We start from the raw sequence: 16,802 nt of genomic DNA, 5'->3' as shown, positions 1-16,802 counted from the left end.
GAGTCACTTTTTGAGGTCCAGCAGCTAGGTCATGTGATGACAAAAAAAAGTTCAATACACAAAAAAGCCTAAACCACAAAAAAGATTATTCACACATAAAGTCATAAAGCTAGAAAGAATGGCAGAAAAAATTTTGCAAATTTTGTGAAAATAACATATTGGCATTTTTAGCTGGCGTTAAAAACAAAACGATGTGAGGGCACCCAAAAGCTGGAAAGGGCAAAAGCATTGCTAAAGAGAGACAAACTGTTAGAGCTGCTCTCTAAGAACACAACAATGGGTAATCCTGAAAAGGCCAAGAGAACCCAAGGTACATGAGAACGTAAATGCAGAAGTCCATGACCTCACGCTCAAGAGATGTTGGGTAACATTCATATGTGAAGGGGGATCTACAGGTTATTCAAATGTCCACTAAGTGCCCTATTACAGGGGACGATTATCGTATGAAAAATCGTCATATCGTTCGAATTTAAACGATAATTGTTTTGTGTAATTGCAGGAAACGATCGAAAAATCGTTCGCAGATCGTTGATTTAGATCTGAACCTAAAATTATCGTTAATCGCTCGCTGTAATTCCACATTCATTCGCTATGGTTCCGCATTTTTTCACTAATCGTTCAGTGTAATAGCACATTGCCCATTGTTTTCCTGAGATCAGAAGGAGTAAACGATTGCAATAACGATCGTAATAATGATCGTATCTAACGACCATCGTTCTGTGTAATATGGTGAACGATTTCAGGTTAATGATAAACACTCTCGTTTGCCATCGTTAATCGTTAAACATCACTCCGTGTAATAGGACCCTTAGGGGTCCTATTTATTGTTAACCTGAAATCGTTCACCGTATTACGCAGAACGATAATCGTTAGTTCCGATCGTTACTGTGATCGTTATTGCGATCGTTACTATGATCGTTTATTCCTTCTGATCCCAGAAAAACAATGAGCAATGTGCAATTACACTGAACGATTAGTGAACAAATGTGGAACTTGAGAGAACGAACGTGGAATTACAGCGAACAATTAACGAATGATTAGCGAACGATTAACGATAATTTTAGGTTCAGATCTAAATCAACGATCATACGAACGATTTTTCGATCGTTGCCTGCAATTACATAGAACGATTATTGTTTAAATTCAAACTATTTAGCGATTTTTCACACGATAATCGTCCTGTGTAATAGGGCCCTTAGGGTCCTATTATGGTGCGTTTACACGTAACGATAATTGGCCCAATCGTACGATTAACGATGTAGGAGTAACAATTCTTTTTTCATAACGAGCAGCGTTTAGACGGTACGATATATCGTACGGAAAATTCGTTGTGCGATCGTTTTGCGAACGCTTAAGCCTATCTCACACATTGGTTAAATCGGCAAACGACTGTTCACACGGAACGATTTGCGAATTTTTTGCGAACGACGAAGGACGATTTGATAACATGTTGAAAGATCAAAATGCGCGATGTATCGTTCATCGTATGATCATTCGCTGCGTTTACACGTACGATTATCGTTCAAATTCGATCGTTATCGAGCAAATTCGTACGATAATCGTTACGTGTAAACGCACCATTACACGGAGCGATTTTTAACGATTAACGACTAATGATAAACGATCGCAAACGAGATTGTTTATCGTTAACCTGAAATCGTTCACCATATTACGCAGAACGATAATCGTTAGATACGATCGTTATTGCGACCGTTTATTCCTTCTGATCTCAGGAAAACAATGGGCAATGTGCTATTACACTGAACGATTAGTGAAAAAAATGTGGTACTTGAAAGAACGTGGAATTACAGCGAACATTTAACGATCATTTTAGGTTCAGATCTAAATCAACGATCAACGACATACGAACGATTTTTCGATCGTTGCCTGCAATTACACAGAACGATTATCGTTTAAATTTGAACGCTATAACGATTATCACCCGATAATTGTCCCGTGTTATAGGGCCCTTACTCTTTCTCCCTGCACAGTGGACATTTACCTAATAAAAGATTGGGTTAGCTGGGTGTTTGTCTATAACTGCAACTATGTGTAGTCACATAAACATCTGACTACATGTTATCAGGTATCATTCATATAATAATAATAATAATGTTAGATATGAATGCAGAAATCCATAGAATTCCAAAGAGTTTCCTTACTTTTTCTCTATCTGTAGACCCAGCCACTAAACTAGTGAGAAGCCTAAGGGTAACAACAGGATGTTACTTGCATTAGAGGCCAAGTTGCCTGTGGTAGTGAGGTAGTATATAAATGCTGAGAGTAGTTCTCTGCATGTTGGAGCAATGTATGTAACAACTAATGGGGTTGATGTCGGGTAAGACTTTCAGAGCGAATCATGATTTCCCCAGTGTGCAGGAAGGTGTAGGGTAGGACATGGACAACAATGAATATTACATGTTTCAATGACATGAATGGGGAAGATTACTGAGTGTACTCTGTAAATCTTTAAAGATTCCAAAGGGAGGGGGAGGCTGAGTTGTGAGCTTCATCTATTGTCTCCTCCATCTATTGTAATGCTGCACAGATCACTTTCCAGCAGCTTCCTCCCTATCACCACAAACAGAGCAGGAAGTCTCAGCTTAGTTTTAAACCTAGTGGTGAGAATGAAAACTGCAAGATTTCAGGATGTAGTCTATAATGTAGAGAGTAAAATAGGAAGAAGTAGTAGGCTCTCTAGAAGAGGGTAAAATGATATATGAAAAATGATGTAGAATGGATCTAAATTGTGATGATATAGACCATGTATATATAAAAATGGATCTAGGTAATAATGAAACATTTAATATAGTTTAGTCAGTGTCCATGGATATATTTCCATAAGAGACGTGGATTTATAAAAATCAAATCGAAATAAAATCAATACCACAATGACCAAATGCAGCTAAAAATGTACTTAATAGATTAGAAATCTAACAACATATGATGAAAAATATAAAAAAAAATGTTAACTATAAATGGAAAAGATTTAATGTAGATGAAAAAATAAAAAATAAAAGATGATTAAAAAGTAAAAAATATGAGCCCAGTAATCGTAATCTCCGCTGTGGAATGATAGATATCCGGCACAGTGATTCGAGATTAAATCTTTTAAATCTTTTCCATTTATATTTAACATTTTTTTAATATTTTTCATCATATGTTGTTAGATTTCTAATATATTAAGTAAATTTTTAGCTGCATTTGGTCATTGTGGTATTGATTTATTTCGATTTGATTTTTATAAATCCACGTCTCTTATGGAAATATATCCATGGACACTGACTAATCATTTCATGTATTCTCAAGTGCAGATCCTGTACGTGTGAACACACCCTTAAACAATAAATTATTTCCTTTAAGAGTGGGCTTTAAAGGGGTACTTTAGCTAAATGTTTGTTTTTTTTACTTTCAGATCAACTGGTGTCAGAAAGTTATAGAAATTTGTTATTTAATACTACTTAAAAATCTCAAGTCTTCAAAACTTATCAGATGCAGGAAATGGTGTATTCTTTCCTGTCTGACACAGTGCTCTCTGCTGCCACCTCTGTCCATGTCAGGAACTGTCCAGAGCAGCAGCAAATCCCCATAGAAAACCTCTCCTGCTCTGGATAGTTCCTGTCTTGGACAGAGGTGGCAGCAGAGAGCACTGTGTCAGACTGAAAAGAGAACCCCTTTAATCAACATTGGACCCCTCCTGACAAACAAGAGCGACTCTAAGGGGTAGAGTGTATGAAATGCCAGTGCTAGTAGTTACTCTGAAAGCGAAAGGCTCTATGGCCTAGGGATTGTGGGATCTGTTTTGCACTGTACTGGGAGTCGCTTAGCATGAAGCAGTCTTGAAGGTGTCTTCTCCCCATGACTGTGTGGGTTTTCTCCGGTTACTCCAGTGTCCTCTCACACTCCAAAACATACAGATAGGTGAGTTTGGAATTTAGAATGTGAACAGGGACTGATCTGAGTGATGTACAGCGCTGTGGAATAAGTTGGCGCTATATAAATATAGGGACTATTTCTTTTTTTTTTTATTAGGTGTGTCAACCATCTTAATCTGAGATGGTGATTCTGAGACCTGTGTTACCCCATGTTGTATATAATGAGCCATAACATTGAACTAATCATATATAGGCTTACCCATATATATGTCTTAACCTCTGCATGTGCCCTGTGGTGTCTGCCGCCAAGACGTAAGCAGCACACCCTTTACGCCTTGTAAGACAATACCTCCATTTCTTTGTCTTGTCCCTTTTATAGGGTACTCCAAAAGAAAAAAAAAATCTTTCAAATCGAATGGTGTCTGGAAGTTTTATATAGATTTGTAATTGCTTCTATTTATAAATCTCAAGTCTTCCAGTACTTATCAGCTGCTGTATGTCCTGCAGGATGTGGTGTATTCTTTCCAGTCTGACACAGTGCTCTCTGCTGCCACCTCTGTCCATGTCAGGAACTGTCCAGAGCAGCTACTGTGAGAGCAGTGTGTCAGACTGGAAAGGATACAGCAGCTAATAAGTCCTGGAACATTTAAGATTTTTAAATAGCGGTAAATTATAAATCATAGTATAACTTTCTGCCACCAGTTGATTTGAAACACACAAAAAAAAAACATTTTGCCAGAGTTCCCCTCTAAACCATTCCTGACCAGAGTAGAGATGAGCCAACATCAACCATGCGTGGGTTCAACCCGAGAGTTCTGCATTTGATTACTGGTACTAAAGCAGTTGGATGCAGCCCTAAGGAGGCTGGGAATACATGGATACAGCCATAGGCGTTAGGCATGCTCGAGTCACACTCATCCCTAGTAAATACACAATTGCTCCTGCAGCTAAGAGTTGTCCCGCCATCCAAAGTTATGTCCAATCGTCAGGATTGGGGATAATTGACTGATCGGGGGGGCCCGGAGGAGGTCACGTGGGCATACCCCCACCACTCCATGCAAACTGCTGGAGCTGGCTGAGTATAGTGTGCTCTATAGAGAGTGAATCACAGTACTGCTGCTATAGTCTGATGGGAGTACAGGTCCACCTTCTGGAGATCAGAATTCATGTACTCATACCTGAGAAGGATTTATTTAATAAAAATACAGAACACCTTGTATATTTATCAGAAGTCAAAATTAGGCCCCATTTGTGCCAAATCTACTAGTTTTTTAGCCTTAAAAGGGTTATCCAGCTCTACAAAAACATGGCCACTTTTGCACTACTATTGTCTCCAGATTGGGTGGGGTTTTGAAACTAGGTTCCATTGAAGTAAATGGAGCTTAAAGTGAATGTACCATCAGGCCTGGGCTGAAGCACTGGAGGTGGGCCGACCCACCCCCAATGGGAGGAAATCGATTAGAATCAACGGAGCTGCATCTAATGGTCCTTTTACACGGAACGATTGATCGTTCGTTTTTGCGCGATAACGGTCGAATTCGAACGATAATCGTACGTGTAAACGCGGCGAACGATCAAACGACGAGCGAAAAATCGTTCATTTTGATCTTTCAACATGTTTTCAAATTATCGTTGGCCGTTCGCAAAAAAATTCACAGATCGTTCCGTGTAAACAGTCTTTCAACGATTTCACCTATGTGTGAGAGAGGCTTAAACGATCGCAAAACGATTTTTCCGTACAATATATCGTTCCATCTAAATCGTTATAAAAAAAACATTGTTCATTCAAAATCGTTAATCGTGTGATTGGGCGAATTATCACTCCGTGTAAAAGGACCATTAGAGGGGCAGGGGTCTCCTCCCACTGGGGGTGGGTTGGCCCGATTCCAGTGCTTCAGCCCAGGCCTGATGGTACATTCACTTTAATTGCAAACCGCACCTCAACTGGAGACAAGAGAGGGGGGAAAAGTGGCCATGTTTTTGTAGCACTGGATAACCTCTTTAAAGGGGTATATAATTTTTCACAAAATTATATAGATTTGTAATTTACGACTATTTAAAAATCTCAAGTCTTCCAATATTTATCAGCTGCTGTATGTCCTGCAGGAAGTGGTGTATTCTTTCCAGTCTGACACTCTGCTCTCTGCTGCCACCTCTGTCCATGTCAGGAACTGTCCAGAGCAGAAGTTTTTTCTTTTTTAATTCTGTATTATTATTATTTATTTTTTTTAAAGACCATGTCTGGGCTTTTTTTCTTTTTTTAATTCTGTATTTTTATGTTTATTTTTTTAGACCATGTCTGGGCTTTTTTTCTTTTTTAATTCTGTATTTTTATGTTTATTTTTTTAGACCATGTCTGGGCTTTTTTTTTCTTTTTTAATTCTGTATTGTTTTTTTTTTTATTAAATACAGAATTAAAAAAAGGAAAAAAAGCCCAGACATGGTCTAAAAAAATAAACCTAAAAATACAGAATTAAAAAAGAAAAAAAAAGCCCAGACAGAGCAGAAGTTTTCTATGGGGATTTGCTGCTGCTCTGGACAGTTCCTGACATGGACAGAGGTGGCAGCAGAGAGCACTGTGTCAGACGAAAGAAAACACCACTTCCTTCAGAACATACAGCAGCTGATAAGTACTGTAAGACTTGCGATTTTTTTTAAGAGAAGTAAACAACAAATTTATATAACTTTCTGAAACCAGTTGATTTGAAAGAAAAAGATTTTCACTGGAGTACCCCTTTAAATGAGTCAAGATGGTCTTATTGTAGACCAGGTATCCAGCCGTCTGCTCCCGGAGAGTAGAAGGGAAAAGTCTGCTGTGCTGCTGCTATCCGATGTAACATGTATGTCCAGACACCAAGCACTTTCCACAAACCTGTTGTAATAAAAGCGTTGATGGTCTGACATGGTCTGCTCTTTGTGATCGCTGTGTTTACATGGAGGCTGCGGCCAGTTCCCTCCTTTCCTGTGAGAGATCTCTACTTGGATGAAGATCTTCCCCAGAAGACATTTGTCTTGAGGAATTATTTCGATCCCATCCCGGCAATATGGCAGGAAGTCTCCCAGAGATTAGGATATTTATCTGCATTCCGCTGATGTTTGAGAGCTCGCAGCTGGAACCAGGACGTTGCAGGACGTCGCTTACATTGCCATGTGGCCAGTGTCCCACCCGCCATCCACTTTATTGATTGTCCTCTGTACATTGGCAGATGAATTACTCATTTTACTTGTGCTAATTGGGTTTACAAAGATTTTTTTTTTTTTAATTAAAGGGAAACTCCAGCTAATTTTCTTTTTCTTTTAAATCATCTGGGGTCAGAAAATTATATAGTTCTTATAATTTGCTCCTATATAAAAAAAAAAAATCTCAAGTCTTCCAATACCTATCAGCTGCTGTATGTCCCACAGGAAGTGGTGTATTCTTTCTAGTCTGACACAGTGCTCTCTGCTGCCACCTCTGTCCATGTCCAGGTGGCAGCAGAGAGCACTGTGTCAGACTGGGAAGAATACACCGTTTCCTGCAGGACATACAGCAGCTGATGAGTACTGAAAGACTTGAGACATTTAAATAGCAGTAAATTACAAATCTATATAACTTTATGATTCCTGTTGATTTGAAAGAGAAAACGATTAGCAGGAATTCCGCCTTTAAAAAAAAAAAATATATAGTATTAGGCAAATATGCCATTATCTGCATTTAAAAAGCCTTTCCCCGGGTTCCGCCTCCTCCCTCCTCTCTCTCATTCACTGCTCATTATCAGGAAATCTTAACTCTTTTACATCAGTAACCTGTGTAACCTATGGAGAGGGGAGGGGGAGGAGGGAGATTAGTCGGCGGCAGAGAGCAGAGAACAAAGGATTACACAGCGGGACCTGTGTGAAAGCCGGTATTCAGAGGTTAGTGCTGACTTCAGAGGAGATAGCCCAGTGATGTAGCTGTAAATTAACTCTTTCTTGTCCTGTTTTGGTGCCTCATCTCCAGTGGCAGATTATAATATGGGCAGTTTGGGCGGCCGCTCGAGGCTCCGGGGGGGGGGGGGGTTTTGCCCATGCCACGCCGCCCACATTATAATCCGCCACTGCACTGCCGCAGCTGCCGGGGTGTCCCGTCCTATCCCCGGCAGCGCGCGCATCAGAGAGCTCCCTGTGCGCCTGTGGCTGTGACTTCTGGCGCGTGGGGAGCTCTCTGATGCACGCCCTGCTGGGGGTAGGACGGGACACCCCCGGCAGCCGCACGTCAGCCTGGGACAGACCAGGAGGCGTGAGGCTCGACGGGGGAACAGACGGCAGGTGAGTTGTGTTGTGTTTTTTGTGTGTTATCTGCACGGGGGGGGGGGGGGGGGCAGAGGGGAACCATCTATAAGGGGGGGCAGAGGGAAGAGGGGGACCATCTATAAGCGGGGGGCAGAGGGAAGAGGGGGATCATCTATAAGCGGGGGGCAGAGGGGGACCATCTATAAGGGGGGGGGCAGAGGGAAGAGGGGCACTATCTATAAGGGGGGAATAGGGAAGAGGGGCACTATCTATAAGGGGGGAATAGGGAAGAGGGGGACCATCTATAAGGGGGGGCAGAGGGAAGAGGGGGACCATTTATAAGGGGGGCAGAGGGGACCATCTATAAGGGGGGAATAGGGGGACCATCTATAAGTGGGGGCAGAGGGAAGAGGGGTCCATCTATAAGGGGGACAGAGGGAAGAGGGGTCCATCTATAAGGGGGGCAGAGGGAAGAGGGGGACCATCTATAAGGGGGGAATAGAAAAGAGGGGGACCATCTATAAGGGGGAAATAGGGAAGAGGGGGACCATCTATAAGGGGGGAAGAGGGGGACCATCTATAAGGGGGTAATAGGGAAGAGGGGGCCAGCTGACATCCTCTGTGCTGCTATGACCTCCCCTATAGATCAGCACCCTCCTCTCCTTACATCCTCTGTGCTGCTGGGACTCTGCGACTTCCCCTAAGATCAGCACCCTCCTCTCCTGACATCCTCTGTGCTGCTGTGACCTCCCCTATAGATCAGCACCCTCTTCTCCTGACATCCTCTGTGATGCTGGGACCTCTCCTATAGAATTAGCACCCTTCTCTCCTGACATCCTCTGTGCTGCTGTGACCTCCCCTATTAGATCAGCACCCTCCTCTCCTGACATCCTCTGTGCTGCTGGGACCCTGCAACCTCAGCTATAAGATCAGTGACCTCCTTTCCTGACATCCTCTGTGCTGCTGTGACCTCCCCTATAGATCAGCACCCTCCTCTCCTGACATCCTCTGTGCTGCTGGGACCTCTCTGGGGGGGGGGGGGGGGGGGCAACAGCAGGAAACCAGGTAGCAATATGTTTATTGGGGGCAACAGTGGGTGAACAAGTGGCAATATGCTTATTGGGGGCAGTGGAGGTGGGGTGGACAATGCTTACTGGGGGTAGCAAACATTATGTTTATTGGGGCCAGCAGGGAGGGGAGGCAGGCAGTGTTTATTGGGGACAGCGTGGGGGGGGAGGGGCAGTAGCGGATTATAATGTGGGTGGTTTGGGAGGATTGACTGGGGGGGGGGGTTCTCCATAAGAGAACCCTGAAGACAGGGGGGAGAGCTTCAAACTGCTTTTCCATGATAAAAATGCATTTTTCGGCTAATAAACCCAATTACAAAGTTTCTTAAAACCGCCTGTACTATTGATTTCTGCAAAAAAATTTTAATCAACAGTAACTTTAAACATAAATCCTAACAGATTGGCCAAATTAGTTTGGCTTTGAAGAAAACTCCCTCATGACAGTGTGAGGTTTCCTCGGTCTGTATCTGTCTTTTCCAGGCAATGCTAGCACCTCCATAGCGGAACTTATTTGGCCAGACTTAACTAATCGATGCCTGGTCCATTAGATTTGGAGTTTATTGTACTGTAATTTTGCTCATTCAATAGTTTTGCCTTTTACTGCATTCACTTTTGGGAATAATGTTATTTGAATAGATTTTTGGTTTGTGTTCAGATATTATTTTAGCAACCCTAACAAGTTGTGTAGTAGACTGCAATATACATGCATGGCTATGTTCATATATTTGTTTTTTCTGGCTATTGTTTGATACTCAAAACAACGGTAATTGTTCTGAGCATTAAATAACGTCCGTGGTTTACTACAATGGCGGCCGCTGGAACATTATTACAGTTCAGGTGATAGCCCTTTGGGTGAGTCTTTAATTGAAAAATCCATTGAATTGAATACAAAGAACTGTGAAATGAATGGACTGCGTGTGAGCTACTTAAAATGATGGACGTAAGTATTGAATATTTACTATGTAGCAGAGGTTTCACTTTGGCCAAACTTCCCCTTTAATTTAATAATGTTGGTTTATTTTCCCAGAATGTACTATGCCTTCTGGTAGATATGGCTCATGGGGTCAGATCAGAACCCTTATGAACTCCATTTTAAGCCAGAGGTCCGACCATTGCCACTAGGATACATCACAGGATAGATCTAGAGCAGCAAAATTGGGAACAGGTGAATAGCCAGCACAATGGCAACCATAGCTGCCGGACTTTGTCTAGGACCACCAGCTTATCTTTCTTTGGTGCAGCATGACCGTATACGTTATAGATCTATATTAGATGAGCTATACACCTAGGCATCCATAGGAGATAAATGTCTGTCCATACACTGGAGAAGATCACAGCCACAATTTAATGTAAATTATAGTAAATCTGCCAGTCTGTGAGAACGTGTCTAATGTGCAAAAATGCTGAAAGATGCACACACTGACTATTACTAGTCCAACAGCACCATCCGTTTCATCCCAGCCTGGCTGCAGTTTATTACAGGCACTGGATCATGTGATTATCAGTCTGACCCACAGAAAATAACAGCGCTTAGAGTGGGTTCACATTGGGGAATTCTCACGGATAAACTCCACGGAATTCCGACAGCTGTACGCGCTAACGGACGCGCACCTTTCCGCCGGCTCCATAGACACCGTTTTATGGGCCGGCTGATTCCGCCAAAAGAATTGACATGTCAGTTCTTTCGGCGGAATGCGGAATCAGCCGGCCCATAGAATGCTGTCTATAGAGCCGGTGGAAAGGCGCGCGTACAGCCGCCGGAATTCCGCCGAGTTTATCCGCGAGAATTCCTCAATGTGAACCCACCCTTAATGTGTAAAGGCCCTTTTACACGGGGTGCTTCAGAAGAGCAAGGAAGTGCCTACCTCGCAGGTCAGCGCTCACTTGCTCCTTGTTCCCTGATGGCTGCCGGCGCTATAACACATGCTGGCAGTGAGCGGGCCTCGGGAAGGCTGCCCGGGTGATCACTAGATCGTCCGGGCAGCCCATAGAAGATAGTGGCAGTCTGTTGCTATCGTCACTCCTATTACACGGAGTGACAACAGCATATCGCTGCTATCTAGATCATTGATGTTTCAACATGTTGAATGACAATAATCTGTCGGCTGATTGTTGTCTTCTATTACACAAGACGATTATTGGCTGTAACGGCCAATATCAGCCGATAATCGCTTAGTGTAATAGGGCCTTAAGAGGAAGGCTTCTGTCCTGGGTCAGATGACATCATCCCTTATGAGACCCCTTCCCTGATCTGTATGCTGCTGCTTCCTCTATCGTTCCGTCAAAATCACGTATAAAAGACCTCTTACAGGTACATGTTACCCTTTTGTCAGCCGTACCTGCCACTGGCGGTGGGCTCGGCCATCCATATAAGGTGTATGGGGCTCTCCTGACCATCCATCAAGAGATGATGTCGGTAGATATAGGAGATCAGGTGTGATTGAAAAATTACTTTTCGACCCCTCTGTTCTGGGAGAGATAAGTCGGTTTAGCCCTCCCCATAGAGAACACATGAACACCATGCTGAACGTTTTTGTGTAGTGAAGGTGTATGGGGACTTTTGAGATGGTTTCAGTCCGATCTATTGGTCATCATTTGTAACTACTAAATAAATTCACGGTATACTTAACAAATATCATCCGTTTACTAAACTGCAAATAGAAGGAAATTACACATCAAAGTTGTACAAGCTGTAAATGATACATATAGCCGGAAGCAAATGTAAATGTATTTACTGTAATCCGCACTGACAGCAAGCGTAAAGGCATGAATAAGTACAGACATTCTGCTCCAGGCGCCATTACAATTCATAAGAGACCCCAGTGCTAGGCTGGGAAATACTGACCTACAAAGTCTCATCCTCCAGTATTAACAATGGGGACCAACGTATAACCAGTGTAAAGGGGGCATCCTCATCTAGGACATAGATTAGGGATGAGGAATCTTCGTCCTTCCAGCTGTTGCAAAACCACAATTCTCATCATGCCTGGACAGCCAAAGCAAAGCTTTGGCTGTCCAGGCATGATGGGAATTGTAGTTTTGTAACAGCTGGAGGGCCGAAGGTTCCTCATCACTGACCTCGATCAATAATGTCAATGGGAGTTACGCATGGGGTGGTGGTTTCGGCCACATATGTTCCTCGGCATCGTAAATCTCCCATATTAATAATATAGTGACAGTCACCATTGCTGGCAGCACTTACTGAGCAGCTGCTTCTAACAGATGGACCGTTTGTCTTTTAACATGTTGAAAGACAAACGACAGCAATGATCAGCCGACATCGTTCATGTCAGCTGATCGTTGCCTTCTATTACACGGGACGATTATCGGCCGATAATCGTTCCGTGTAAAAGTGCCTTTAGGCTGAGCAACATGAATGAGACAGATGTAATCCGTCATCTCATGGAAGAGGTCCAACAGCATCCAAAAGAAATCTCCAATGCTTTATTAAGCAGATCAGTTTACATAAAAGCGACGTTTCGACCCCATCTAGGGTCTTTGTCAAGTATATCTTGGATGGGGTCGAAACGACGTATTTCTGTAAGCTGATCTGCTTAATAAGGCATTGAAGATTTCTTTTGGATGCAGTTGGACCTTTTCTATACCATATTGCCTATACCCACTGGAGGCATTGTGGGTTCACCAGTGGGCATCCTACTTAAAGGGGTTATCGAGCGCTACAAAAACATGGCCACTTTTCCCCCTTACTTGCCTCCAGTTCAGGGATGGTTTGCAATTAAGCTCCATTTACTTCAATGGAACGGAGTCCTAAACCACACCCAATCTGGAGACAAGAGAGGGGGAAAATGGCCATGTTTTTGGAGTGCTGGATACCCTCTTTAACAGGCACTCCTGGGTCTATTGGTGCTGCTGTATGTTTCTCTTACTACTTGATATGTAATCTGATGTCCGGGATGTGCCCAGGAGGTGGTCTCTGTATAGTGCTGCATTAAAAGCCTCCTCTCAGCTACACTGACACCTCGAGTAGTCTCTTGCCAGGCTATGACCGACAGCTCGAGTAGTCTCCTGACAGGCTATGACCGACACCTCGAGTAGTCTCCTGACAGGCTATGACCAACAGCTCGGATAGTCTCCCAACAGGCTATGACCGACAGCTCTAGTAGTCTCCTGACAGGCTATGACCGACAGCTCTAGTAGTCTCCTGACAGGCTATGACCAACAGCTCTAGTAGTCTGCTGACAGCTCTAGTAGTCTGCTGACAGGCTATGACCAACAGCTGACCTACAGCTTTAGTAGTCTGCTGACAGCTCTAGTAGTCTCCTGACAGGCTATGACCGGCAGCTCTAGTAGTCTCCTGACAGGCTATGACCGACAGCTCTGATAGTCTCCCAACAGGCTATGACCGACAGCTCTGATAGTCTCCCGACAGGCTATGACCGACAGCTCTAGTAGTCTGCTGACAGGCTATGACCGACAGCTCTAGTAGTCTGCTGACAGGCTATGACTCACAGCTCTAGTAGTCTGCTGACAGGCTATGACTCACAGCTCTAGTAGTCTGCTGACAGGCTATGACTGACAGCTCTAGTAATCTCCTGACAGCTCTAGTAGTCTCCCGACAGGCTATGACTGACTGCTATAGCAACAGACAACTAATGCGAGAGCCCGCCTCCTGGGCACTTGCTGTGGAGGCCACTGGAACATCATTAGTTACGATTACACTCCATTGCCTAGTCTCTGTATATAGTCCTGTATGCAGTTTTCAGGGCTCATAACTGCTGCCAGACACCTTTTAAAGAATATATTTTCCAGTAAAAAAAAAAACACATATTCATTGCAAGAAACATTTAATAGCTGGAACAGATTTTCAGCTAATCTAGATCACAGTCCAGAGCTGCATTCAAAATTTTCCAGACTTCAGAGCTGAAACCCTCTCCGGTGATCTACATTGCAGTTAGTGTGATAATAGTCCCTCAGCATTATTGGGGCTCTGCTAACATACTGGGGGGGATTATATCAAGCTTGCTGACAGTCTCCTATATCACCAGGATTAGTACATAAATATTATAAATGCCTTGTCATATATCTATGGTATATATCAGCTGAGAGAGTGGACGCAGGGTCCTAATGCTGCCTTACAGATTTTTACCTCTAAATATATATATAATTCTACACCTCATACTGACCGCCCAATAGAGTGGCCTGGGTGACCGATAACCCGACACATCTCAGTATGTAGGACTGGACTGGCACCATCTTTGGGCGGTAAAAACCTGTATAAGCAAAGGTATTGTGACATACACACCATCCCCATTGACTCTAATGGAGGGAGGTCTACAAATGACTATTTCCGGAATACGTTTATTTTGCACGATCTACGGCGCTTTGAATCCCACAAAATAAAAGTATACATTAGGGAAATAGACTGAGTCTAGTCAACATGTTTGGCCCATTAAAGTGAATGGGTCAGCCACGGCAAAGGAGAGTGTGAACCCAGCTTTGGGCTCAATTCGCATGACGTTTAAAGGGGGTTATCCAGTGCTACAAAAACATGGCCGCTTTCTTCCAGTGACAGCACCACTTCAGTTTAGGTGGGGTTTGCCACTTAGTTCCATTGAAGAGAATGGAGCCTAATTGCAAACCACACCTGAACTGGAGATAAGAGCAGTGCTGTCTCTGGAAGAAAGTGGCCATGTTTTTGTAGCGCTGGATAACCCCTTTAACAACATATCAGCATCTTGTCAAAACTAGACATCCTGCTGGTGGGTCCATTGACTTTAACGGGCCGAATGTAATCCAACCATGACTATGTCGGGTCCATTTCAGTGTGGAGGGTTATACACCTGCACAGACAGATGTTTGTGAAATGAAGCCGACATTAGCATCAGTTAGACTACGAGCCCCAGTACTATATACAGGATGGTCGCCATGGCAACGGGGACCAGAGACGCCACAGTTCTGGAGGGTCCATGGTGCACTTGACCCATTAAAGGCAATGAGCCCACCAGGTAGGTGTTTCATCATACAGCCCCATGTGACAATGAAGTAATTGATCCTTATTTACAATCTATACACAGTATGACATCACTGTATAGTATATCCCCTCTCAATAACATTATATAACATGTGAGGAGCCTTTAGTAATGAGCACAGTCTGAAGGGAAGGGTCATGTGACCAGTACTATTCCCGCTCATCTCCTTTGAGTCATGTGATCGGTAACCCTCCAGCCATTGGTTCTCTGGCTCATGAAGCGCTGGGCAGTGAGTTAGTTAGTAGAAGACCCTGTGAGGTGGGTCGCCTCATACCGGAGACCTCTCGCTCCTCCCGGCCGGGGTCACAAGGCCAGGGCCTGCCGGTTGCTGGTCGGTAGGAGCTGGCTCCGGCTGCAGTCACTTCCCCTCCTCTCCCTCCGTAGGTCCACGGGGTAAAAGGGCAGATCATCCCCCGACAGCCCCCGGCACAGTCCCTGGCAGAAGTCCGGTGAGGTGACCCGGCGGAGCAGGCGGCTGCACGGTGAGGTGTCCCCGGTGCTGGAGCCGTCCCAGCTGTACGCCCGCTGTATAACGAGCTCCGGGATGCGCAGGGAAGCCTTCTCCGGGGGCAGGGCAGCCTCCTCCTCCTCCGTGTGGGCGGGAGAACAGCTGGCGGAGCGGACGAGGATCCCCCGGGGCTGCCCGCGGCTCTCCTCCTCCTCCTCCCCCCTGCGGTGAGAGAAGCGCCGGGAGAAGCGCGCCAGCATGTGCCGGGACAGCGGCTTGGGGCTGCGGGCGGGGCTCTCCCCGTAGCTGGAGTCCGGGCTCCGGCCGCTGCGCCCGCTCAGGGCTCGCTCACACTCCCAGTGACCGGACACCCGGGCGGCGTCCAGAGCCGAGATCCCCGCCCGGTTGGTGGCGTCCAGGCGGAGCCCGAAGCGCTTGTAGGAGCGGAGCAGGAAGAGGAGCTCGGCGCTGTGGCCGCACGAGGCCGCGTACATGAGCGCCCGGTTACCGTGCCTGTCCGGGATCTCCGGGTCGGCGCTGTGCTGCACCAGCAGCTTCACGGCGTCCAGGTGTCCGAGCTCACAGGCCAGGCTCAGCGCCGTGCGCCCCGACTCGTCTCTGCCGTTCACATCCGCGCCCTTGTCCAGCAACAACCGCACGAAGCGGCTCCGCAGCTCCGGCTCCCGCAGGCAGACGGCGAACATGAGCGGGGTGCGGCCCTCATCCCCCGCCGGGGAGTTCACGATCCGCCGGTCCAGGGCGTCCAGCACGAAGCGGGCAAGGTGCACCTTACCACCGTGCATGGCGTCCAGGAAGGTCCGGGTGCCCGAGCTGCGCCGGAGGTCCCGGGGACGGAGCATCCTGGCGGGCGGTACGGGAGCTGGCCCGGTGTGCTGACCTCTGCGCTCCCCGCTGCGAGTCCCGAGGATTCCCGAGCCCCGGCGCTTTATATACAGCAGGGTCGCCATAGCAACGGGGACCGGTGATGCTGCTGCAGCCGGGGAGGGTCCGGGACGGGAGGGGGAGTACACCTGTGTAATACTGCGCCCTATATATATATATATATATATATATATATATATATATATATATATATATATATATATGTGTATATAATGTGTATAACACTGCACCCTGTATGTATATGTATATATATATATATATAACACTG

At 45.2% G+C, this 16,802-nt stretch overlaps 1 protein-coding gene across 1 annotated transcript; it reads right to left on the bottom strand.

Annotated features, from left to right (window-relative positions):
- Positions 1 to 12,757: 12,757 nt before the first annotated feature.
- On the bottom strand, positions 12,758 to 16,540 carry ANKRD63 (ankyrin repeat domain 63). Its single transcript, XM_069949502.1, has one exon. The coding sequence runs from the start codon at positions 16,489 to 16,491 to the stop codon at positions 15,487 to 15,489; it is 1,005 nt and encodes a 334-aa protein (XP_069805603.1). The 5' UTR covers positions 16,492 to 16,540; the 3' UTR covers positions 12,758 to 15,486.
- Between the last annotated feature and the right edge of the window lie 262 nt (positions 16,541 to 16,802).

Source organism: Dendropsophus ebraccatus, chromosome 13 (genome assembly GCF_027789765.1).
Source record: "Dendropsophus ebraccatus isolate aDenEbr1 chromosome 13, aDenEbr1.pat, whole genome shotgun sequence".
Taxonomy (NCBI): Eukaryota; Metazoa; Chordata; class Amphibia; order Anura; family Hylidae; genus Dendropsophus; species Dendropsophus ebraccatus.
This window is presented reverse-complemented; position numbering and strand designations above follow the sequence as displayed.

Coding starts and splice junctions, on each gene's coding strand:
- ANKRD63 (XM_069949502.1), bottom strand. CDS start 16,491: ATGCTCCGTCCCCGGGACCTCCGGCGCAGCTCGGGCACCCGGACCTTC.